Here is a 24,923-nt window from a genome sequence, read left to right as displayed (position 1 = left end):
TAGCGACTTTAAATAGACTGTATGATTCAAATTAAATACAGAAATACATACATGGAAATTAAATAACAACACTTTTAAGCTCAATTACCCCTGGAAGAACTCAATGGGATGTGGAAACAACCAGACATACACAACAACAAAAAGAGACAGTGGCAGAGAGAGAGAGAAAAAGAAACAAAAAGGACAAACTGAGACACACAGACTGATGAAAATTCAGGAAGCTGGTTTAGCAGTGGCTGCGATGTCACCAGGGAATTCACACAATTGTTGACTTCCATGTAGAGAGAGACAATGAGTTCAGCTTCATTGACTTCTACAGAGGCAGTGAAGCACAGTAATTACCATGGCTCAGACAGAGGAGGCGCTACCACCACAAACACGCTGGTGGGGGGGCACAACACACACACACACACACACACACACACACACAAATGTAAACCTTAACTACATCTTTCACTAATGCACACAGTCACACAAGCAAAATGTACAGCAACAAGGCAGAGATTATTCTTCATCCTTAAGAGGCAGACGAAGAGTAGAAGTAGTTGCAAATGCAAGTGATAGAGGCGGACAAAGAATATCATAGGGGGTAGGAATGTGCTACAGAATAGGAAAACATAGACCTGGAATTCTGAAAAAAATGAGGAATGAGAATCCCTTAACAATCTAATCTGTCCTTTAGTGCCCTCCTACTGCAGCATTGTTCTGTCAGAGCCAGATAAGTTTGGAGGCGCTGCAGTGAGTGAACAGAGGGGAGAAAAGACAAAATCAATGATAAGAGTCTCCACTTGCTACAGTAAAGGACTGAGGGGTGTGTGTGTGTGTGTGTGTGGGGGCTGAGTAGGGTGGAGTTGGGGACGTAGCGAATAGGGAGAGGAGTGTAATGTTGAGACTCCGACTTGCATTGATCCTGGTGTGGGTATGATCATTTATTCATCCCTGCAACAACCACTAAATAATATCATACTGTCACTACACAAGGCCCAATGCTGTAAACACGTCTTACTTCTTTTGTGAATGGTCAAATGCACATTTTAATTCCACGGTAAGTTTTCTCTGCGGCCCAGTAATAGGTGACAAAGAGAAAAGAAGCCCATTCCTCCAAGTCCAAGATAAGCAAATCCCTTTTCCCCTGATGATGACATGAGAATACTTTATGCTTAATGTGCAGACGTCCCATCAGATAGGTGTAATATATACAACCTCTTTGTCTTCCACCTCAGGTCACCCATCCTGGGCCTGCTTAATTCATTAAACACTATCTTAAGTGGCTGAACTGATGGACTTCTATTATTCAAAAAGTTTCAGAGCAGGTCCTCCAATACAATTACCTCTGTGCACTGGTATCTAAATTAAAGTTAAATATTTAGAAAATCTCCCTAAAGCTGCTAGAGGGATGGAGCTTTATTTAGTTTTATGTGTTCATTTCCAAGATAAATCTGACTGCAAACAGATGAAGAAGAAAATAATTTGCCATGAGTCTGTTCTGAATTTCCTAAGCGATGTGGTGTTCTCTGTCCAAACATTCAGTGGTTAGGTAAGAAAGCTTGTACAAGTTCATATTCAAAAGCTGGCGCGCGCACACACACACCCACACCCACACACCCACACACCCACACACACACACACACACACACACACACACACACACACACACACACACACACACACACAAAATGGTGGCTTTCTAACACAGACAGAAACTCTGGTCACTTCAGGAGAATATATGAAGGTGATCTAGTAAGTATTTGGATTCAACAAGGACTGTTCCAAGAACAGTCACAATATCCCCAGTTGGTAAAAGAGTCCAACTAAACCCTCTAGTTACAGAGGTAGTGACAAACAGATGCTGGCAAAACTGATTAATTCCTTCAATAATGCTAATTGCCCTCCAGTTTCTTACTTTAGTCAGCGAGGCAGTTGTTGATAGCCTCTCGCACAGTGAGTCCACACATTTTAGCTTTGCTCATTGTGGCCTGACAATGCTTAGACATTGGCATGCTTTAGGGTTGGTGTCAATGTGAAAACCAAAATTACTCTGTAGGCAATAAGGTCAGACTTTAATCCCAGCTACAGATGACTGACAAGTGTTCTCCTCCACAGAAACATCAACACGAATACAACCAGCAGAAGCTGACTGGAAAAAATGCCTAACTTGCTGGTCCGTCCTTGATAGACCTTCCTCCACAGCGCAGCAGAGGAGGGTCTGGCTAGTCCACACAGCATTCTGGAATGGGAGAGGAACGTGCTCTGGTTTATTGGCATGGCTTTAAAACCAATCACAATCGTCATGGGTGAGCCCCGGTGCCGCTGCAAAATAGCCTCTGGAAGGAACTTATTTTGGTGGAACGTGTACATTTAAAGGTTGTTTTAGTCGTGCAACAGAAAACTCAGATTGGACAGATAGTCTAGCTAGCTGTCTGGATTTACCCTGCAGAGATCTGAGGAGCAGTTACCCATAGTCCTCATAAATCCACAGGAGTTTAATATTCAAACAAAAAAGAAAGCGTAAGGTGACGGACATCCAGCCGAAAAGGACATACGGCGGAATTTCCTGCAGCAACAGAGCAACCCCAGGAAGTGGAAGGTCGTGAATATAGACTAGTCCTTGGGTAATGCTTGTTATTATATAAACCACTACCCAAAGCTTGCTCACTGGCCTTGCTGCTCCTCCTCCAAACTATCAATTATTAGTGAATATTTTCCAGACTAATTTCTCATCTTAAAAAAACTCACAACTCTGATAATTGACAGATGTGTAAATATGACTTTGAAAGATATATGTAGTCTGTGAATTAACTTTCCAGACCAAGATGTCAGCGTGTAGCATACAGTATGTATACATGACAATGTGTAAAATTATTTCCCACAGTCCGCTAGAGACAGGACTCCAAGGAGGATACTGACGGTCTGTCGAACCAACTATTGGATGGATTGTCATTAAATGTTCATAATCCCAAGAGATTTGGGAATGAAAATGTCTCTACAAGTATTGGATGGATAGCCAGGAAATTTGCTGGAGACACGGTCCCCTCAGGGAAGTTACTGAACCTTCACTTTAATCCAGCACCATCATCAGGTCAAAATTCCAATTCGTTACAACAAATTCCTGGTGGGCCGGTCGGTTTATTTGTTCATGAGGGAAGGCGGTGTTCAGTCACGGTGCTGGGTTGAAATCATAGTCTAGTCAAAATATATCATGGATGCTGTCCCTAGGCTGCCTGCACTCGCAACCCACTCTTTATTTACAATATTATTTTTTCTTGCAGCCCACCATTCTCTACATTCATGCAGCCCACTACAGAGTGCAGTCTGGTTATAATGACGTAGTTATGTTTTGACTCCTGCGATCCCTGAGCAAAAAGAAACTATAAAAACAGATAACGCAAAACAGCACTATTTGATTCTGTATGTCTTTTTATTTCATATTTTTTGTTATTTCATTTTAAGCTTTGGATATCTGTGACCACGTATTTGCTGAACGTCATTGTTGTTGTTAACTGTTCTAATACATCTACATTAGGAAGCAACACAAAAATGACAAGGCTGTAGAGAACAGTGTGCTATTGAAGACTTGTATACTATGGTTTTAATAACATTCTTTTAACACAGTCAGTCATGAAGTAAAGTGAACCGGTCTAAGGCATCAAACTCCATCTTATATGGATGGATATATATATATATATATATATATATATATATATATATATAAAATCTGGTATAATAGCAAAGATCATTCCTGTTAAACATCAGCATGTTAGCATTGTCATTGTGAGCATGTTAGTATGTTGATGTAAGCGCTTACAACAAAGACAGCGTTGCTGTACCTAAGTACAGCCTCACAGAGCCGCTAGTGTGGCTTAAGACTATTGTTTTAACTATTAACTCAAATCTATCAATATAGCTATCAGTCTTCATTAATCTATCTTAAACACACGCACAGACACACACACACACACACACACACACACTTTGTTAAGCGGAAGGAGTTTCTTTGTTTTTTGGCATAGATTAGTGTTTTAGCTGTGAGGTAAGGACAGCTCAATTTGTCAAGAGAGTGCACGAAGCTAATCACATCAAAGGAACTGCTACCCCGGCTAATATCAGCCCACGAGCAGGATGCCTCATTCATTAGTCTGCATCTGCAGGACAAATCACTTCTATGCTGACATACAAAAGCAACAAACGCAAGCGAGATCATGCCTGGTAAACCTTGCAGCGGGCTATTGACATGAGACATACAACGCTGGAAATATTTGATTTGACAAATTCGATGGGACATCATTTAACTTGGTGACTGTTCTCTGTGCAACCGCTCCGTTTACCTCTACATGGTATAGCGGTGCTGCAATGCACACTGCAGGAGTCAGTGTATGCAAATGTGTGCGTGTGCGCTTCAAAGAAAAATGCCTTTTTCTCTATGGCACAGGAACACCTCAGCTTCTCCTGTGCTTGAGTGGAAATGTGGATCAAATGGATGAAAGAGGTTTCCGCATCCTCTCTATAAGAAGGAGCAGGCGTCTATGAAGAATATTTTACCTTCTTAGCTATAATAGAACAGATTGTGCCCTTCAATGCAGTATCATTTGTCTCTATTTTCTCTGTCCAGTGGGCATCACATCCGACTCAGCATTTTCTACACACCCTCCTCTGAGAAGACAAGCACTCCTCAAGGGCTTTTTCTGGCCAGAGATGATATTGCAGTTAAGGTAGAAGACCACAGCTATTCAAACTTCTGGACCAAAACGTTGCCAGTAGAAACCAAACCACTAAGATGCTTATTTACTTAACAGAGTCATTATACTGCAGCATGTCAAACACCAGTACTTTATCATCAAAACACACAACATGCCAGCAAGAAGCTATTGAAAAATCTTTTAATTTAAGCAGCTCACATTTTAACCAGCCCTGTCAACTCAATGGTGGTCTTGATTTAAAAAGAAAATGCCAACTATGCTTTTGCAGTGGCCGATATGAGTGTGTGTACAGTCTTTACATCGTTACATACCTGAAAAAGTGGTCATCAGTAACGAGGATGAGAACGCGTGAAGCTATATATAACCTCTGCGACTGGCAGCTCATACATGTTGCCTGTCACATGGCTGAGATGGTGTTATTACGCTCTGCTTCTGTTCCGTAATTCCTTTTCATCATAGATACCGACAATGTGCAGTCAGGTGCTGTAGCATGATGAGGCCAAGTCTTTCATCACCGTCCCAATGAGTATCTTTATTGTGCTTTTCCATTTCCAGTTTCTTCTGTTCATCTCATTCGATGGAAGAGAAAAAAAAAAAACTTTCTCAAGTTCAATCAAACCGGCACCTCCGATTTCACACACACATATGTGCACCTGCACCCGTTTGCACACAGACATACGCACAGACTGTGATGCGTAAAGAAACAAAGAACACATCCCTGATTCCAAACCAATTTTCTTAAAAACAAAACAGGAACTGTCAAATTGTTGTCGCTAAATTTGGATTTACCAAACAAAGAATATATCTTGTGCATAAATTAAGTGAAGGGATAATGAGAAATGCCACGCTTCTGTGATAAGAGGAAATGGAACGCAGCAGTGGCCAATCAACTCATGAAGATTAGAAATAGAAACAACAATCTCACCTGACATAAAAAAACTCACAAGGATGAAAAAGCTGACTGGAAAGCCAATACGCTTTCATGGATCTGGTGTTTGACCAGCTGTAAATGAGGGGGCAGGGGCTTCTGTGCGGACATGGGGAGATGAGCTGCTAAAGATAAGATGCACTGCCTCCTTAGCCATTTCTCCTAGCTGGGGGGGTATTCGGTTTCTCTGTTCTCACCGCAGCTTTGAAGCTCTAATTCCTCTGATCTGTCATCTATCTCTTGCCTCCCATGCTGTCCAGTGCTCTTCTGCTCATGAGCAGGACGATGTGACAGCACCGTAGCCAACGCACAGTGGGAGAGGTGGCCGGGCCTGTCTTTTGAAACAGGCAGACTATGCTAATGGTAATTTGTTAAAAGAACTTGGTAACATATTAGCTGGCTGCTGTGCACGGCTTGTAATTTTGTCCAGATTAGCAAATCTTACGCGCACCCCTTTAAAAACAACAAAAATCAAATGTTTCACAACAGGGTGCGCGGCTGTTTTTTCACACAGCGCATTTCCATTTACCACTGGGCTCTGCAAATAGGCTCCCAACTACTTTATCACGTAGAAGGCATTGGCCACAAGCTGAAAGATCAACACTGCTGTGAGTTCGCTGGATCCAGATTTAGATATTTGGGGTTGGTTGGTAAACAGTGGTTCTGAAATGTACCCAGTGAAGACACCCAGGCAATATCACACGCCTCTCTGTCTCCCCATCTTGCTTTCTTTCTCCCCCACAGCCCAGGGGTGTCTGCCTGGGAGGCACGTCAGCGTGTATCTCCCTAAGGTGCGTCTCTCTGCCACCATGGCAAATCAATTCTTAATAAACCATCTGAAGGCTTCCTCTGCTATACCTTTCATTTCCCCTCCTCAAAGCTGCAGGGCAAATTAGCCTGCCAAGAGGATGAGAGGGAGCAAGCGGCAGAAGAAAGCAAGAGAGGGGGGGTGAAAAAACGACGCAACACCTACAATTAAATTAACAAATCACTGTTCTTAATTAATCAGGGAATTACAAGCAGAACTGTGGGTTTGAGACGTGACTGACATGTCTAGCGCTCCCTGCGTTTGCTTTTTGTTAGTGCTGCTGCGGTGGGGAAGCAGAGGGAGGTAAAGGAGGAGAGGAAAGGCAGATGAAAGCTTAATATACTCTCTGCATAGCCCCCTGAGCAGAATAGTGAGGCTGTTACCTCTACTCCTGCCGTCTTTCTTTGGTTTCCTCTTCCTCCCACTCTCTTATATCCTCGTCATTCCTCCCTTACTTGGTTTCTATCTCCTACCACTCCAACTATCTCTATCCTTTCGCTGGTTCTGAAACCTATGTTTGCTAATGAGGTGTGATTGACAGCTGGATTACACCATCGCTTTGTAATCCTTTCATTTCTGTGTTTAGGATAACCACCCCCCCAGACCAGGGCCTTGCCTCATGCCTCGAGGGACAGTCAACAATGTATGTGTGTGTACAATGCTATGTATAAATGCCTATGCATGTGCAATATTTAATTGTGTGTGACTAACCTCTCCCAAAGCCCAGTTCATAGGACAATAAAACATGAATTATCTCCACAGTGCAGGGAGGCCAACAATATACCAATCATCATTCAAGACCACCAACACTCTGCTACATAGTTCACAAACCATTGAAAGGTATAGAGTGAACCCATTTCTCTGTCCATCCAAGTCCTTAGAGCAGAGAAAATAGCCCTGCTTGCAAATCTGTCTACAGCTCCTCATCCCTTTCTAACCCAGAGATGAGCAAACACTGTCTTCTCTTCTGAGTGTGGCTGCTCCTCTATAGCCTTCCTCTAGCCCTCCTCCTCCTCCTCTTCTGTCTCTCCCTTTCCCTTCTTTTCCCTCGCTCCCTCACAGGAGCTTGTTCCCTCGGCGGCCACAGGATTCACTTTGTTTTTGATCATTCTCAGATTCAGAGCTAGACAACTTATCTGCTTCTCTACATTCTCCCAGGCCCAGAGGAGGAAAGCGGGGCCTTTTATTACCCTCGCTCTCTGCCTTTTCCTCTGATGTGCTGAAAAAGACAATAGACAGATAGGGAGAGGGAGAAGAAGGGAATTCTGGCCAGTGTGCTTTTGAAAGCGGGTTGGTCCCGAGGCTTGAAATGGCTGGCTTGCGAGTCTACATTTAATCATGGAGTTTGACCAATAGTATTACAAGGCTGTGTTAGCTTTCCAGCTAGGAGACATGCTGCAGTGTCACATACCAATTTTCAGCATTCAGCTCCTGCTTCAGATGTGTATAGAAAAAACGGCAAAAGTATAATTACAGTTCTCCACAGCAGTCACCCACTGTATTACAGAATAAGTATGAAGCCTTGATATTGAAATGAAGAACAGGTTCTGTTAAGAAGAATATCCATGCCTCCAATTCTTCAGGTTCTTAGAAGAAGCAAGTCTTGCAAACATCAAAGCTAGTAGTTTAACACAACAGCAAATTCCTGTTTACACTCTGATTCCTGCTCATCAAGTTTGACTTTTTACAGCATAGTACTACATTTGAAATTACTAAACGTTGGTGGCCACTGCAGTGGAAATCCAAAACAGACTCAATACAGCACATCATCAATGTATAAGTTAATGTACAGTATGCACTGATCAATGGAGTAAAAATGTAAGTGAGTAATTGAGTATGTACAACTTACTTACACTCCATGACAACCGTTGCCACAGCTACAATGGTCTGTCTTTTATATCTTATTGTGAACGGGGCAGCACTCAGTTTCACACTAAAAACATGGTTGTTGTTTTTTTAACATCCCCTGCTGCCTCCCATGAACAAAAACAAAGAATGTGGCCCACGATCTACACTGTGATATCATGCATCATTAGACCATCCAAACAGCAACAGTGATTTTAGGATAGTGTATTTTAGTTTAGAAGTGACTGCTTCACTATAACCTTATATTAAAAAACCTAGATATTTACAGTATAGTTCTACAACATCAACAACCCTATATAAATTCTGTTTTAAGAATATGTAGCCTTTGTTGTGCTACCTACTGTGCCATGTACCAACATGCCACACAATATTATACATAAAAACATGAAAATATATGGACGCACAAATGGATTCATGCTCGGACACATACACACTCATAGAGGTCTCTAATTATTTACATTACTATCTAACATTTCAATGCATTGAATAATAGATTAAAGTTGAGCTATACATCAGAGATCAAAGATCAGAGCACAATGTTCTCTGATCTTCTGAACAGTTGCTCATTTCTCCACTGCCAGAACACTTTCTATGAACACAGCGGTGGATAAACTACATTAAGCAGTACCACATTCATCAAATAACTTTTAAAAAGACATGTAGTGTTGAAACAACTAGTCAATTAATGAATTCATTAATTTGTCAACAGAAAAGGGACAATTAGGATAATCAATCTTTTAAGTCCGATATCAAGCAAAATATTCACTGGGTCAAGCTTCTAAAGTGTGAAGATTTGTTGCTGTTATATGTTTAAATATTTATATTGTAGTTTTTGGCTTATTTAAAGACAGTTGGGCTCCCAAAACTTGTGTAAGTAACTTATCATAATTTTCTGACATTTTATTATCATTGAATTAGTAGATTGGAAAAATAGCAGGCATGTTTGTAGAGGACACTTAGTGTTAGATGCAGCTCTGAAGTCTAGTGAATCAAAAAGCTATGACTTTGAAGGTCTCCACTTAATTGCCCCCGCAACCAACTCTATCCTTGAGCAACAATTCAACATTCAACGACAAGCTCAAGGGAGTGCCTAACTAGCCAGCTAACTCTGCCCCAAACTACAGGGAGATATAAGGATACCCCCCTTTAATCAATCACTAATCAAATAGGTCATAAAAAAGCAAACATCTATCTTGACATAAATCATCAGAAACTGTTTGCAAAGACCAGAGTTCCTCTTGAAGTGCCTTTGGGACCCCCTTATTAGCTTTTAGCCTGTTGAATAACGTAGGGCCAGACACCATGGGACTCATCGTTGTTTTCTGATTAATTAACATTACTGGCACTCTGTTTGTCGACCTCCAACTCCTTTATCCTTTTGTTCTTCTGTCCCCTGTGTTCCTGCATGGCTTCCTTGTTCAGAGGCGATGATTTGACTGCATGCTGAACTCAAGAACTTAATGGGGAACATTCACAGCGAGTTCAAGACACAATTAGTGATTACCAGACAGCCATGTCTTCCGAGGGCTTCCATCCTTCGTTTCATCCTTCCTTAACAAAGACCAGGGATCTTCAAGCAAAAGGAATAGCATATGAGTCTGTAATGCTCTTGGATTTGGCCTGCCCACATTCTCAGAGAGATCATACACTTCTGCCGGTTGATTATAAAAGTGTGAGAAATGGACAGAAGATTCTTTAATTAACAATAACGATCCGGTCTCAGTTTGGGGAAACTAGGCAGGGAGGAGAGATAATTGAGGGGTGGGGTAGAGGTGAGAACGCTGGACCATTTTTCATATTCCTTTTTTAAAATCACTGTTATGGAGGAGTTTTTATAACAATGGCTGTAAATGAGCTTTTTGTCTTCTGCTCTTTAATTATGTTTTGTAACAAGAAACTGTTAGGTTAAAGAATTCTGAGAAGTGGAGAATCATGCAAACTGAGCTCATACATTTTTAAATTGCTCAGTGCTAGTAACAGTAGAACTGTAAAAGAAATTGAAAGTAAAAAAAAAGAAGGAATATTAATATTCAAAAGAATATTCAACTGCAAAATGGTGTCATCCATGTGTCTTCCACAACTACTGCCTGTCTTTATCACAGCACACCAACTAAAATAAAAGTGATGACAAAAAAAATTTTTTTTATTTTTTTTTTAAAAAAAACCCACCCTTCAAAAAAAAATAAAAAAAAAAAAAAACCCCCCTTTTTTTTTTCCCCTCCCCCCCCCCCCCCCCCCCCCCGTAATCAGATTAAAATGCTGCCATAGACAAACAGAGGCAGTGGAGGAGTGAGTGGGCAGGAAGAGGACACCACAGTGTTTGGGCCCAGGCCAAAGCTAAACTGGAGTAGTGGGCGGCCTGGGAGGGGAAATCTAGAGCCCATTTGTTTTAGAGTGCCATAATGTTTTTTTGTGTTTTCTTTGTGTGCGTGTGTTTGTGTGAATATGCAATGACAGTGAGCAACACAATATAGGATATTGATAGATTGGCTTTAGGGTACAGAGCTGTATCTTATACTTCATCTTGTACCCTGTTGAAAGAAAGTGTATCTCTCCCTCCACTCCACCCTCTGTTTCACCTCCCACGGAGCGTGGCCTAGCTGAAGGACATGGTCAGTGGGACTCTCGAGCGAAGAGAAAACAGCCTTGTAGGCTTATCGTTATCCTGCTGGCGTAATCCCTGTCCACCACACTCCAGCAAAAGAACAGCCCTGGGAGCGCCGCGCGCTGCAATGCTCTTGCTCCTCGTGACAAACTATTTTACCAAAGACATCAGTGACACCTTACAACAGCCGCTGTGGAGTCTTAATCTGACACCACCAACAAATAAACCCTGCTAACTTCAGACAAAATGTTCACGAGTGTGTGTGTGTGTGTGTGTGTGTGTGTGTGTGTGTGTGTGTGTGTGTGTGTGTGTGTGTGTGTATGAGAGAGAGAGAGGGCAACAGAGAGAGCTAGTATGTGTCCTCTTGTCATCTCACAGCCCATGCAGACCATCTGTGCATTAAAGAGCTGGAGTCCAAGCAAAGTATTTAAATGGGTTTAATGTCTTCAGGAGGGCCATAACCTTGGTCCTGTAGGACCCCAGAAGGCCCATCATACCAAGGCAGGAGGTCTCTTAATGTACCAAGCAGATGACAAGGATGCAGAGTTCACACACACACACACACACACACACACACACACACACACACACACACACACACACACACACACACACACACACACACACACACACAGTAACTCAATCTGCAGGAAGTCTCCCACATTGTTCATCCACTCTCCTCTTCCCTCCCTCCCCATCTTCTTTGTCCCTCCTCTCAAAACAAGGGGAGAAGATGTCAAAAATCTCATTAAAAAAATAATGGCCTCCACCTGCTTTCTTTCTTTTCTCATTCTCTCCTGCTTGCCTTTCTAATGACCAGCTTGGAAAAACCTGGCAAATGCCCTCAACGCATGGAGCGTCGGACAACTACCTCAGTGCTCACAGCGCATTCAGCCACAGAATGCATACACCAAGCACACAGAAGCACATAACTGTTCCACAGCATGGGTTCCCAAGTCTGATAACATCAATCAACAGGAACTCCTGCAGGTGTAACGCCTGCCCCCCCCCCCCCCCCTTGCTTATCTCATAAACCACTCACGTCTAGACCTTAACAGGCAGAAAAAGAAACACACAACATGTGGATAAATCATCTATATGAGCCTCTCTGGAATATCCACACACAATTCTTGAAAACAATTGGACACATACATCAGGCCTGAGGTTACACGTTAAGTAAATATGTGTCAACTGGCTTTTTGTAACAGCTCCCTGAGGTCAGATTAGCCTTTAGCCTGAAGAGCATAAACCAGCACCTCAGTGTGTCTGTAGTGTCTTCACCGTTCACAAGACCTCCAACAAATGTCAGCCTCATGCGTCTCTGTTATTAATAACCATGGAAAACGGATGTGTCTGCGCCTGTCTCTGTGACTGAATATCCTCACAAAAATTAGCCATAAACCATGTAATAGTTCAAACAGATGGCGGAGCGAGAATAAGGATTTGTGTTGTTATTTTGCATTACAACAGGAGACTAGATGGTTATATTGGAGGGGGTTGCAGAGACAAAACATGAATGATTCAGAACAACAAAAAGAAAGAATCAAAGACAGATAGAACTTTGCAAAAGATTAGAATAAAGTAAGACACCAAGATCTAAAAACTAATAATGAGAGGAAACAATGAGCGTGATTAAGGCAGAAACAGAAAGAAACAAAAGGAGGCTATATTCCAACAATGTCTAATCTCCATGAGGACGCCTGTCTGCTATCGACTCAGATAACACTGCAGGCTGTGTATCATGAGATTTAGGGCAAAAGGTAAACAGCAAATCAAAACAATTTAATTATGTTTGAGGGTGAAGGGGAAGAGAAAATTGATGTATTGTCCATCCCTTTGGAGCATGTGAAAAGAAACGGCATCTTTTATTCAGGCTCCTATGAGTCACTCCTTCGAAGCGGACTTCTGTCCCTACATCACCGGCACTCTGAAACCACTGAAGAGTGTGTCAGCTCTGATTTTGGGTAGAGGGGAAGGTAATTTTATTTCATAGTTTAACATCTTGGGCAGAGGATCCTACTGTATAAGGTTATTTGTGATATTCAGCCATTTCTTCCTTATGTGCATTTAACCGGGGGTGAAATTGATGCCTACTGTATTTCAAATTCTGCGCTTCAAGTTGCAAAATGAGGTTCAGAATACAAAGCATATAGCGAAGTCACAGCCATGCTATTGGATTTTGAAAAATCACCTAAAGCCTCAGAGGAAAGCTTCACCAACCAAGCCAATTGAGACTCATCACCCGGGGCCTTCTGGGTGCCCGCTGGAAGTGATTTTTGGAAATATTATCCAGGAGAAAAGTAGAGCTCTGAACAATTTGTTTTATTCAGAATGCAAAGCTCGCTCATCCATTTCTCCTGGTTTCTGGTTATCCTCCTAGTGGGCAACAGCCATGCTGCAAATATGATAAAAACAAGGTGGCAATGAAGGGAGAGAGAAGAGATCTGGTTCAAAGAGGCAAGGCATAGATTTAAATGTAATCAGCTGAGATGTGATTCTCTACTGAATGGCAGCATATAAAGACACTGTGATAGACATGGAGTGTGTGCGTAAGAGGGTGAGAGAGTGTGTATATTTAAGGATGAGAGAGAGAGAGAGAGAGAGAGCGAAAGAGTGCTTACAGTGCATCAGAAAATGTATTTATGAGTACAATAGCAATATAGAGCCTGGCCATGAGGGTAAAGAACAGATATGGTCACCTTAATACAGACATTCAGGCCATTTATTCTGGCTGATGAGTTACTGGAGGGGATCTAATTTTCAAAATGGAGCCAAGCATCAAAGGAGTTTCTAAAAACAAAGTGATGACTGTAGAGAAAATCTCCTATTCCCTCTGAGAAGCCGCACTGTGGACGTCAGCATTGTTATAGCTTAGGTACACATACACGCATCAGAATTCACCAAATCTGTCTTTCACTCACACAGACACACACAGACACACACAGACACAGACACACAGACACACACACACACACACACACAACCGCAGTCACATATACAGAAAGTGAGGTCTGCCCAAAACCACCAGAAACCCAAACAAAGTCCAAGGTCAGCAGAGTGGGCTCACTGAGCTGAAACCACCACCCCTGGCTTTCATTACCAGGAACAGAATCAGCAGAGGGATAAGGGGACACATGGGATGAGGTTACGTTAGCTGGCTCTGTTTTTATCTGTGTGAGTCTGGCCAGGACCCAACTCCTACTTTCTGGTATGTGGGATACAAAACACTCCAAACATCCTGACAGCATCTTTTGTTGATTCAAATGTTCTTAACAACCAACTTTGCTGTGTGTGTGTGTGTGACGTTAACCATGCCTGGCAGAGCTCTGCTCTAATGGTGCCCAGAGTGTGTGCGTGGTAAGGAAGCAGTCATAGCTCTAATGAAAACCAGGTATAAATGACAGCGGGTGTCCATAGCACTGAATGTGTCATACACACATTACATGAACACAAATGTTATCTCACCTCTTAAGCCCCTGCTGTTTCTTTATTGTTCATAACAAGGCTAAAATGTTTATTAAAATTTAAATAAAAACACCATCTGAATCAAGGTTTTTCCAGATGAATGGTGAGCAAATCGATTCATGCAGCAGGAACAATGCAGCATGTAGAATTTATATGTATAAATGTTTATTGGACAGACTGTGTTTATCAATGAAAACCCTCAGTTGGCTAAAACACCCAGAATCTCTAGGAAGTGATCTAAATGAGCCTCACTGCAGATTAAAAAGGAAAATTAATCAAAAACAAAGTCGTGGACATCATGAGATGGCTGAAAATTAAAATGCAACAAATAAAAATGCTGAAGGAATGATGAAAAAGTGGGATGCAGATTGTTACACAAAGATGCAATTCAATAACTGAACTAAATCCATTTCCACACTTTGCAATTTAGATATCTTAGACAGATATTGCCCATGAGGCAAAGATTTAGCCTTGGTTTTGTTCTCAGCTTTGGCTTTGCCATCATGTCTGCTGTGGTGGTTTCAATAACTACACTTTGACATTTTATGCAACTTGGTACTTCAGAGTGACTCGAAGTGATACAATGTGAAATGTAACACCCTCCTCCTCTCTGCCGACCTCCTGTCGAGACCCACACATCCTCCCCATCATGGCCAAGGTCCTAGTTCTGTCCTTCCCATTATTCCCCCGGTGGCTAACATGAAAAAAAAAAAATATATATATATATATATACACCTATAGGTGTGTGTGTGTGTGTGTGTGTGTGTTCGATGATAGGCTGTGTGCATGAGTGGGTGTCATTACTCCTTCCCCCATCTGACGGTTTTGGGTTAAACAATGTTATTATTAAAGCCTTTCCAGAGTAGCTTCCTGCCTCCCTCCAGTGACACCCTTACCAACTATAAATCAACTGGCTGAGCCCTGTAAATCAAGTGTGTGTGTGTGTGTGTGTGTGTGTGTGTGTGTGTGTGTGTGTGTGTGTGTGTGTGTGTGTGTGTGTGTGTGTTTGTCTGTGTCTGTGTCTGTGTGTTTGTGTGGTCACTGCAGCTGTGCTCTTAGACGCACATGAAGATGATATTGCAGCTGTGAGTGTGTCACGACTGAGATGAGCACATACTACTTTAGCAAGATCCTTTAAAAACAACACAGAGGAAATAAATGTTAAATTAAAGCATATGCTTTTAATTTGATTCAAGGGGATTGAACATTAATGAAAGGACATATGTACTATGGCTTAGTCTGACCCCGCACTATGACCCCTCTGGAAGGTGGGATCTCCTCGTGATGAAAAATAAACAAGGAATAAAAAAAATGTGTGGAGACTGCCGTGGTTTATCTGGTTTGTTTGAAGATGACTATTGTGTGGCTTACGGAAAAAAAGTGTGCAGTAAAATTACAGTAACACAGCTTTTGTTAGTGGTAAATAAAATTCCAAATACTAAAAACAACCCTGTTAGACTTCTGAAGATTAGTTTATGTCTGAAAGCAAACACAGACACAATTTTTAAAAGTGTCAATTTTTAAATGTATCTTTTTTTAAATTATATTTGCCTTTTTAACTGTAAAGTGTCCTTGAGTGCTATGAAATAAATAAAATGTATTATTATTATAATAAAAACAGAGAAAATGTCATCACTCTTAGACCAACCCAGATAAATAATGCTCTCTGAAATAGTAGTAGTGTCAGTACATGGCTCCTGTGAAGCAGTGATGGCTCATTCTGTGATTGTTTGTGATTGTGTTGACACCCCCTGCTGGGCTGAAGACATCACTACCACACATAGAGAACGCTTACTACCAGCAACAATGTACCATATCCATTCCCACTTCCAGCCAGGCTACAATATAATGAAGTTAATGAAACACTAAAATCAAGCTAATACCTGCCTCCAGACATATCACTCCAGCAAGAGGACAAAACAAGAGAGAAAGAGAGAAAACAACCAAAAATAATAATATACTGAACCCTATTGTACAGCACATGTATATCCTTAGTCTAACGTGCCTGTGTGTGTCTATGTGCACACACGCACACACTCAAGAGAGAGAGTCTAGACAGCTGTGTTCCCCGCCAGGTCTCTCACTACTAAGGAGAGTGAGAAATATATACCGTGCAGCTGCCGAAGACACTGTCGACCCACAAAAGAGCTATTGTGCGCCCACAGCAAAACAATACAGCTTAGCTGAGCTATGAGAAAAAAAAAAAAAAACATTGGGATCAATAGAGAATTGCAATTAGCCCACATTGGCAGGAGCAGTGCCAGATTAGACACAGGATGTCAATTCCATTTCCTGCACTATCGGGCCCTCAAACTTGGTTGGCTCACTGTGTAATTGGTGCAACATGCATACAACTGGGTAATAATAATAATAATAATATTTAAGAGGTTGAGCAATGTCAAAAAACTCAAATAATTCAAACATGTAACATACAAGCATTTGGAGCGTAATGAAAGCATGTATTGTAGCCACGTACATGTTTACATTTACATTTTGAAAACATGGTTGTTTGGCTCTGTCACAGTCACTACATCACAACTGTAATTCAAAGCTTACAGTTTACAGTATTTGATGTCATCCACAGCTTTAAACATGCATCAATTTCCAGAATTCAATCTTTGACTTTTACTCAAGATTTCAATCAATTTTCCAGACACATAAAAACTACATTCATTATTTGAAAATGACACGGCCTGCCATTAAAAGAGAACACATCACCACACAGATTTTCTGTCACTGTCCACATTGCAGAGAAGGAGCTCTTTAACTCACGATGCAAACCTGCCTGACAAAATATAAAGGAACTGTCTCGCCACTTAACGGTCTTACCTTTACGTATGCCCTGGCTTTGCAGTACATCCCTTGAAATCAGAACAGAGTAGAAGCTTTGTGAGAAGCCAGGTCGGCAGGGATCTTTGGAAGCATGCTCCCCATTATTCCTCTGGAAGAAAGAGAATACAATGCAAGACATCGATAAACATGGATTCCATTGATTTCTTGCTTCTCTCTGGCCCTGAGTCATGGAGAAAAGCAGCAGTTAGCAGAAATATATTCAACATGTTTATTAACTATATGCTCCTGGGTAGGCCCATTGCCCATTGTTCCACACTCAGAAAATATCTGATGAAATGTTCTGTGCAACTCGCTCCATTAAGAAACCAGCACCAGAATGAAATGAGGACAATTTTTTAAATATTGTGCTCAGGGTTAAGTGAGACACGCAGCATACACACACAAAAAGAAAACGGCAGGAATGCAGCAGAATTTTCTCACCCTGACCGTGGGTCTTACACTAGCAGAAAAGAAGGAACTCTGTGTGTGTGTGTGTGTGTGTGTGTGTGTGTGTGTGTGTGTGTGTGTGTGTGTGTGTGTGTGTGTGTGTGTGTGTGTGTGTGTGTGTGTGTGTACTACTCAAACGGTCTGCAGAAAACTTTGCACCCAACATTTAGTGCTCACTGTTGGTTAAATTGAACGATCTGACCCACTACAGCCACTACACAAGTAAACGTGAACGCGCACAAACACACACCGGTGCCAAGGCTTGCTGGAGTCTAAATGAAGAGGAGGCATAACGCATTGGCTATAGGTTCTCTCCTCTAGGGAAGAAATAACGCAAAAGTAAAATATATCCGTGTCATTTCCCTAAATTGACACGGCATTAGAGAAATGGGTTTTAGTCACAAAAGCGGCAGAGAGAAAGATTTAGCAGATATATTCGCTGCGCCGTTAACCCACCGGCGCCGACTTGATTCAGCTTGTATAGATTAAATGACGAGAAAAGGTTTGAAAAGCACCTCACAACTTCAAAAGATCAATGTGCTATGAGCGAATGCTTTTTGGTCATGGAAGGGAATGCTCTGCCAAATTAAGCGAGATGACTAAATGACTTTGATAAAGAATTAGGTATCATCCTGGGTGATTAAACGGTGCTGTCATTTTTGAACTTGTGTAGGATATTGCAGCCCAGTGATGAACCCGCAGCGATCCAGGGACAATCTGACGACCAGAGCTCTTAACTCTTACTTTCTTTCTTTTTTTTTTCACGGAAACATTGAAATTCATTAGAGAATTACTACTTGTAGGAAAATTACAACCACCGCTGCGCTGCAGCTGCTGCACACTGGACCGACCCTGGACTCCATCCGACTACATGACTTTATTCAAGCTTATATAGCGCATTGCTTTGAAACCCTGCGCCTTCCGACGCTGCGTCTCGCGTTCTCACAACTCCTCTACACAGAACAAGCTGTTCTAAATAATGAGATAATCTCACCCAGAATGTGTCAAGAAGAAGGGCTGCTGTCAGGACCAGAGCGAAGTCAGTTCTCATCGTGGCGAGCGAGCGAGCCAGGATGCCTGGACGAGGATCCACAAAGAGGCTAGATTCGTAATTCTTCTCCAGTAATTGTGTAATTTTTTTTGTCCCCCCCCCTTCTTGCTCAGACTGTTCGTTGCGTCCCCTCCTTGTGCTCCGTGAGTGTGCTGCAGCTCTGGCCCGAGTTCCCCCGGCTCTCTCATGTGCAGGTGAGCGCTCCGCTCAGCACCAAGGCGCAGCCAGCGTCACTCTCCAACCCCTCCTATCACCCGGTGCAGGAGAACTCCACACACGCACTTAAAGCAACACTCGTTTGGAGCTTTGGAACAAACAACCACGCCACTGACGTCTTTCCGAGGTCTCCGGTATTTAAATCCCTCTCCTGTGGCGACCTAAACGGCTTCGCAGTTTTGTGGTTGCAAATGAAAGGGTCGGTTAACCATGATTCGAGTCCCTATTGTCCAAATGTATGGCGAAGTCATTAGCCGTGAAAGTTCCAACACTGCTTCACCATCTGATATGTGCGTTATTGGATTTCGGCAGTTAACTCGTCAGGGAGACGCGCGCAGCATTCACAACTTTAATGTCTGCTTGCCATTATTCTGATTAAAGAATCTTTCAAGGTTCAATTTGGACAAACTAAGCAGGATGTCACGTGTGCAGCAGGTATCACATGACCTGCAGGTAATCAGCACAAGTAAAAAAAACAACTAAAAAACACGCACAATTCCCACCCCTTCTCTATGCTTCATCTTGATCACTCTGAGACCAGTTAATTAATTCTGTAGGCTACACAAAATAAATCATAAAAGCAATCAACAAATTGATGGGTTTGTATGCTCGTCCCTGTATAACGCCATTAGTCTCTTGACAAGTACTGTATGTAACATCTGTCCACTTTGAGAGAACACACCATTGTGTAACTTTTTAACAGATAAGATATACTGTAGGGATAGCAAATTGTACTATGGTGTGATGTAATACGTCATGAGCCATCATTTCCATTGTTTTGATTCAAATCCACATTTCTTGCAGATTACTTTGAACAATGAAATACCATTTGTGGTATGTAGTAACGGATGCATTTTTTTATTATTTGTTTTCCGTGTCAAGTAATCTGATTTGAAGACTCCAGTGTGCAACTGCCACAGTCCACCACAGTAACTAAAACTAGGAATCCTTTTGACAAAAAGGGAGCATGTGGGTGAAATTGAAATGGTTTAAATCAATACAATACAACTAGTCTAGATCAACTATGGATAACCGCCAGAACATCTGGCGCCGCTGGATGTCTCTCGCCTGGCAAAACTCTGTTGGTTTCAGGAAACATCAACAAACAGCAAGCTATTCGCTGAAAATGGATTTGGATCCTGCAACAAGGCAGGCCCGCTTGGTTCTGCTTGGCGCCCAAGACAATTGTAATTGGTTTAAAGATATGCAAACAACCCAGGCCGTATTTTTTCTCCTATCCTATCAGGGGCCAGACGTTCCTCCGTATCACCGTGTGTACTTCGTCCACAGCAATCTCCGCCAATCAGTCCCAAAAGGCCCCAGTTAGATAGTAAATGTCGTAAACATATTCTTTGTAAATCTTTACAATCATTCACCGAAAGAACCAAGTAGGCCTGCCTTGTTGCACGATCCAAATATACTTAAAAACTTGCCATTTTCAGCGTGTGGCTTGCTAGCTCAAGATTGTTGTTGTTTCCTGAGGGTGAGGGACATCTGGCGTGGAATGTCAGGCAATTATCCTGGAAATGTTCTTCCGTTGATCAAGACTAAATGAGATGTAGTTAATGTGTTGGATTTTGATTATTACACAGGCATACGCTGGCTCTTACATGATGAACTCCCTGAATACTCAGCATACTTTTTGCAACAAATAAACCAATTATAATTAACCAAATTTAACAATGTCTCTGAGATGGAGATTATAAAAGTGAATATTCATCACAAGACAAGCTGAACATAGGTCAATTCAAATGGTTTTCAATGTGAATCCAAATGTTTCACAAACAAACTGAACATAGCTCTCTTTGAACTGAGCTTCTGAATACAAAGGGCTGACAAGACCATGTTAAAGTGTTGCCTCGCTGTGTGCATGCAGTTCAAACCTTACCATTAGCCGATTGTGTGCCTGAACAGTGCCTTGTGGCTACGTAATACCTTTCCTTGAACAAAAAGCAGTAGAACATGGAGGTTGGGTTGTCTGCCTGGCCCTTTGAGCTACTAATGACCTGTATATTCTGCTCTCTCTGATTGGCAGACTGGTCTATATACTATATGCTTAGTGAGCCAATAGCCTCTAATCCCTTAAAAAAGATTTTGACTCTGCCTTAGTGGGCGGCTGCTCAACCAATTTCCCTATGTGTGACATCCAGGCATTTTACCACCTCTCTCATCCCAATTCCTCTGTCCCAAGGCAGAGCTTCAACACTTCTATGCAGTCCTTTTTATTGCTGATGGGCTCTGTGACATGGTTATGATTTGTGTCCTGTTAAATGCTGTGATTGGCAGGTCTCCCTCTCTCTCTGTATGTATGTATGTTGTATGTATGTGTGTGTGTGTGTGTGTGTGTGTGTGTGTGTGTGTGTGTGTGTGTGTGTGTGTGTGTGTGTGTGTGTGTGTGTGTCAAAGAACGCTTTCACCAGTCAGAACATTAATACTAGACGATCCCAAAACCCCAAATTACATTATTGATTTATTCAAATGATTCATTCCTGCAATATCTGTGCATGGCAATTCCTGGACAGTGTGGTTAGCAACTAAAACTTGGTTAAGGCTTAAAAAAAGTTTTTGGTAATGGCAAATATGGTTAATGTATGTTTTCTACTTCATTTGATACTATTATATGAATGGAAGCACGCTGAACTACAGACTGTAAGGGTTGTAGCTTCTGTGGTAGTGGGCCAATCACACTTCACATAAAATCAAAGAACGCTTACTGTGATTAACTGCGAGCAAAACCTTAATACTAAAAAGTAAAGTAGTAATTTTCCCCGATTTGGGTACAAAAAGGATCAAATGCAAGTATCGCTTGACTGGAGAAATGTCAATACTACTTGGTTTTGGGTTATTGTGGTCGATACCTTAAAGGTATTGAATACCGATACCTACTGTTCAGTAGCCCTAGTAATTAGTGATATAAAGCTGACATCTGAACACAGAGATACTTTTAAACAGTGCCTTCTCTCTAGTCATCAGCATGGCCACACATTTGTTGAGCCAATCAGCTGTGTAAATATCTATTGTTAGCAAAAGAACATTATTCAAATATAACTTTTCATCAATCCACATGACGTTCGCTACACTAACAAACGAGGACGCGCCCACTTAGGAGACAGGAAGTGTGTACCGTTTCATACGCAGCGTGCAATGCGCTATCTTTAGTTAAAGAGAACTTTTGGTATAACCTATTGAGAAAAACGTTTTATTCCTCTTTGAGAAGTTTAAATGGCAGTAGCTTTTCAAAGTCACATTTTGATTGATGTCCAATGGCGCATGTACTGTATTGCATCATTTCCTGTAAGCAGAAAATTCTGTGTTGATGTTGTGTTGATTTCTTTTGTACTAACTGCAATAACAATATAGTTCAAAAATAAGTACATCATCAGTATTTAATATGGAATTGGGACACAGAAGGATTTGCTCTGAATACAGTAGGTCTTTGTAAACACGGCAAAAAAAGACTTCACAAACACTGCCAAAGTTTTTTTGCTGCAAAATTCACGGACTCTCTGCCAGTGATATCAAGTAGTGGCCATTTTCAGCGTGTCTTTGGCAGAGTTTCAGAGACAAAGGGAAAACTGCTCATTGTTAAGGCTGCCAATGGAGCGTTAGCCAAACTATTATACATTCATAATGCTGAAAATCATTAGTGTTTTTTTAAACAGGTAATTTTTTTTATAGCAGTTCAACAACAACTGAGAAAAAAACTGGTATGTTCTAGGAATACTTTCCAGTTTTGTGTACGTCTTTTAAGATTTCTTTTTTGGGCATTTTCACCTTTATTTAACAAAGGACAGTGTAGAAATAGGGAAGAAAAAGAGGGGTATGCCTAGTAACAAAGGTCCCAAGGCTGGAACCGAACCCGGGACATTGCTATTATATGGCATGCACTGTAACCACTCAGATATCAAGGCACTCCAGCTCTGGGTACCTCTGGGTACCTGGGTACCTGAGGTACAAATTTCAATTGTTCATGGTGCAAAATCTGGACTCCATTTGAAAGTGATAACAGAGAATCTAAATTGGAAATTATATTTCAAGATACATTTGTCAGCTTAAAGGTTTATGAAGGCAGAGCAATTTCTGCTCATTTACTGAATGAATCCCATTTTACAGTATACAGATACCACATAAGATTGAATTGAACTGATCATTCACACACATAACACATCTCTTGAGTAGCCATTTTTAAAGCAGGAACTGCCCAACACAAACACGTGGACTGCAGTTATCAAAATCTGTCAGCAGAAGTTAAAACAGCTACGAGCAATGGGAGCCTGGGAACAGCATCTATCTGCCAAACTCCCATCGAGGCTTGCCACTGTACTGTGTACAAGGTGCTTCATTATGTCATCTTATATTACTGTATTCAAAATACTCAAATCAACTCAAGCCCAGGGAGTAGTGAACAGCCAGACAGCCTGGGTCTAATGACAGGTAAAGAAAGTATGGGAGACAGGCGGCATTGCTTTAAGCTGTCTGTAAGCATATTCTAAGGCGCCCAGTCATCTTGCTCTCCTGATAATGATGCTTTCATTAGCCACTGGGATGCCAGGCATGTCCCATACACTAACATTATTAGGGATCTCTCTGTCTGTCTGTCTGTCTCTCTCTCTTTGAGTAAACTGATTTGGTCGCAGTTTGGGTTTTACATTTGTATCCCTGTCTCCACTTCTCTCCGAGAACACTAATGCAAATTAGCTAATTTTATTGACAAAAAGAAAGAGTAAAAGTGCAAAGGGGGAAGAAATATACCCACTGAGAGTGGTACTAATCTCTATAAAACTATTAAATGATTCTGTCATTATGTGCGACCAGGGATCTGCCTCTGTCTCTGAATAGTCACTCAAGACATACAGATTCTCTTGTCACCCGCTGGACTAGCATATCAGAAAATAAGTTTTTGGAAATTGGATTCTTACGTGGGACAAGGATATGATCCCATCCATTCCTTCTGGATTATGTGACTGCTGGGGTTTCCTCGTCCTGGCCCCTGTATCCTGTGGTATTGCCCATGGTTGACTCAGGAGGCAAGGCCCTCAAAGGTTGATGATGGATTCAAAGACTCGTTGACAGCTCTGGAACAATGACCCAGGCAGGGATCAGGGAAATTGTGGGCTTGGAGCAATACAGAATACTATTGTTTGATTTCCCATCTTTGATGGAGACACAGTGGAAAGAAAAATGCAGCTGCATATCCCCACTGACATGAAGCCCTATGATATTCAGACACCACAAAGCCAGCTGCAAAGTGGTCAGCTGAACAATGTGGAGAAGCGGGTCCCACAGCCTGTGAAATTCACATGGCAAGTGAATAAAAAAGGGGAATGTGCTTTCATGTGCAGCTGTCTATCACATGTCTACCTCTAATAGAGCTGGACTAGGAGAACAGGCCAGTCCACCAACTGCAAATCATTTCCAATTATCTTCATTAGCCAAAAGCTCTATCATATAGAGTTGCCAGTGTGGGCACCTTGGAAACCCTGGAAACATATACAGGTGCTTGCATGTGCAGCTGGCATGATGCATGTGCTGTTTAATGGACAAATATGTTGGGGCTATGAGAGGAGAGGTGCTAAAATGATTCCGAGGCAGGGAGAATTTTTTGCAGCTCAGTGGAGATGCCCCAAAGGCTGATAGGACGCTTTGATCAGAGATGGAGGGACACGCCTGTTAAAAATCAGCAGCCGCCCGTTCCCCCTATATCTCTTTGTATTCCTCTCTTTCTCTATCCCTCTTTCTCCCTCTCCGTCGTCTTTCTATCTCCTCTCTTTCTATCCCTCCCTCTCTCATTTGCCCTACCTTCTCTCTACCTCTTCTGTCTTTGCTACGCCATCTCTCTTTCTAACTTTCTGTCTCTTATGCAAACATACACATACCAAAGGGTCAGAGCAGCCGCCTTATTTCCACCATGCTCCCGCTCAAGCCTACTCCCCAGGTGGTGGCTCAGTCATGCCCACAGGAGGAAATAGCACTGGACAGATGGCCCATAGAGCTCCCTTCATACCCAA

The 24,923-nt window shown here is 41.9% G+C and overlaps 1 protein-coding gene across 1 annotated transcript in view; it reads right to left on the bottom strand.

Moving 5' to 3' along the window:
* The window catches only part of LOC120558693 (cadherin-4-like), a 262,013-nt gene extending 242,729 nt beyond the window's left edge, over positions 1 to 19,284 (bottom strand). The window contains exons 1-2 of the mRNA XM_039799837.1: positions 18,643 to 19,284; positions 17,199 to 17,310 (exon numbers count right to left, since the gene is read on the bottom strand). Coding sequence (XP_039655771.1) covers positions 17,199 to 17,310; positions 18,643 to 18,699 — 169 coding nt within the window. The 5' untranslated portion in view covers positions 18,700 to 19,284. The remainder of the gene's footprint in view (positions 1 to 17,198; positions 17,311 to 18,642) is intronic.
* Positions 19,285 to 24,923: the final 5,639 nt, after the last annotated feature.

The sequence above is a fragment of the Perca fluviatilis genome, chromosome 5 (genome assembly GCF_010015445.1).
Source record: "Perca fluviatilis chromosome 5, GENO_Pfluv_1.0, whole genome shotgun sequence".
Taxonomy (NCBI): domain Eukaryota; kingdom Metazoa; phylum Chordata; class Actinopteri; order Perciformes; family Percidae; genus Perca; species Perca fluviatilis.
This window is presented reverse-complemented; position numbering and strand designations above follow the sequence as displayed.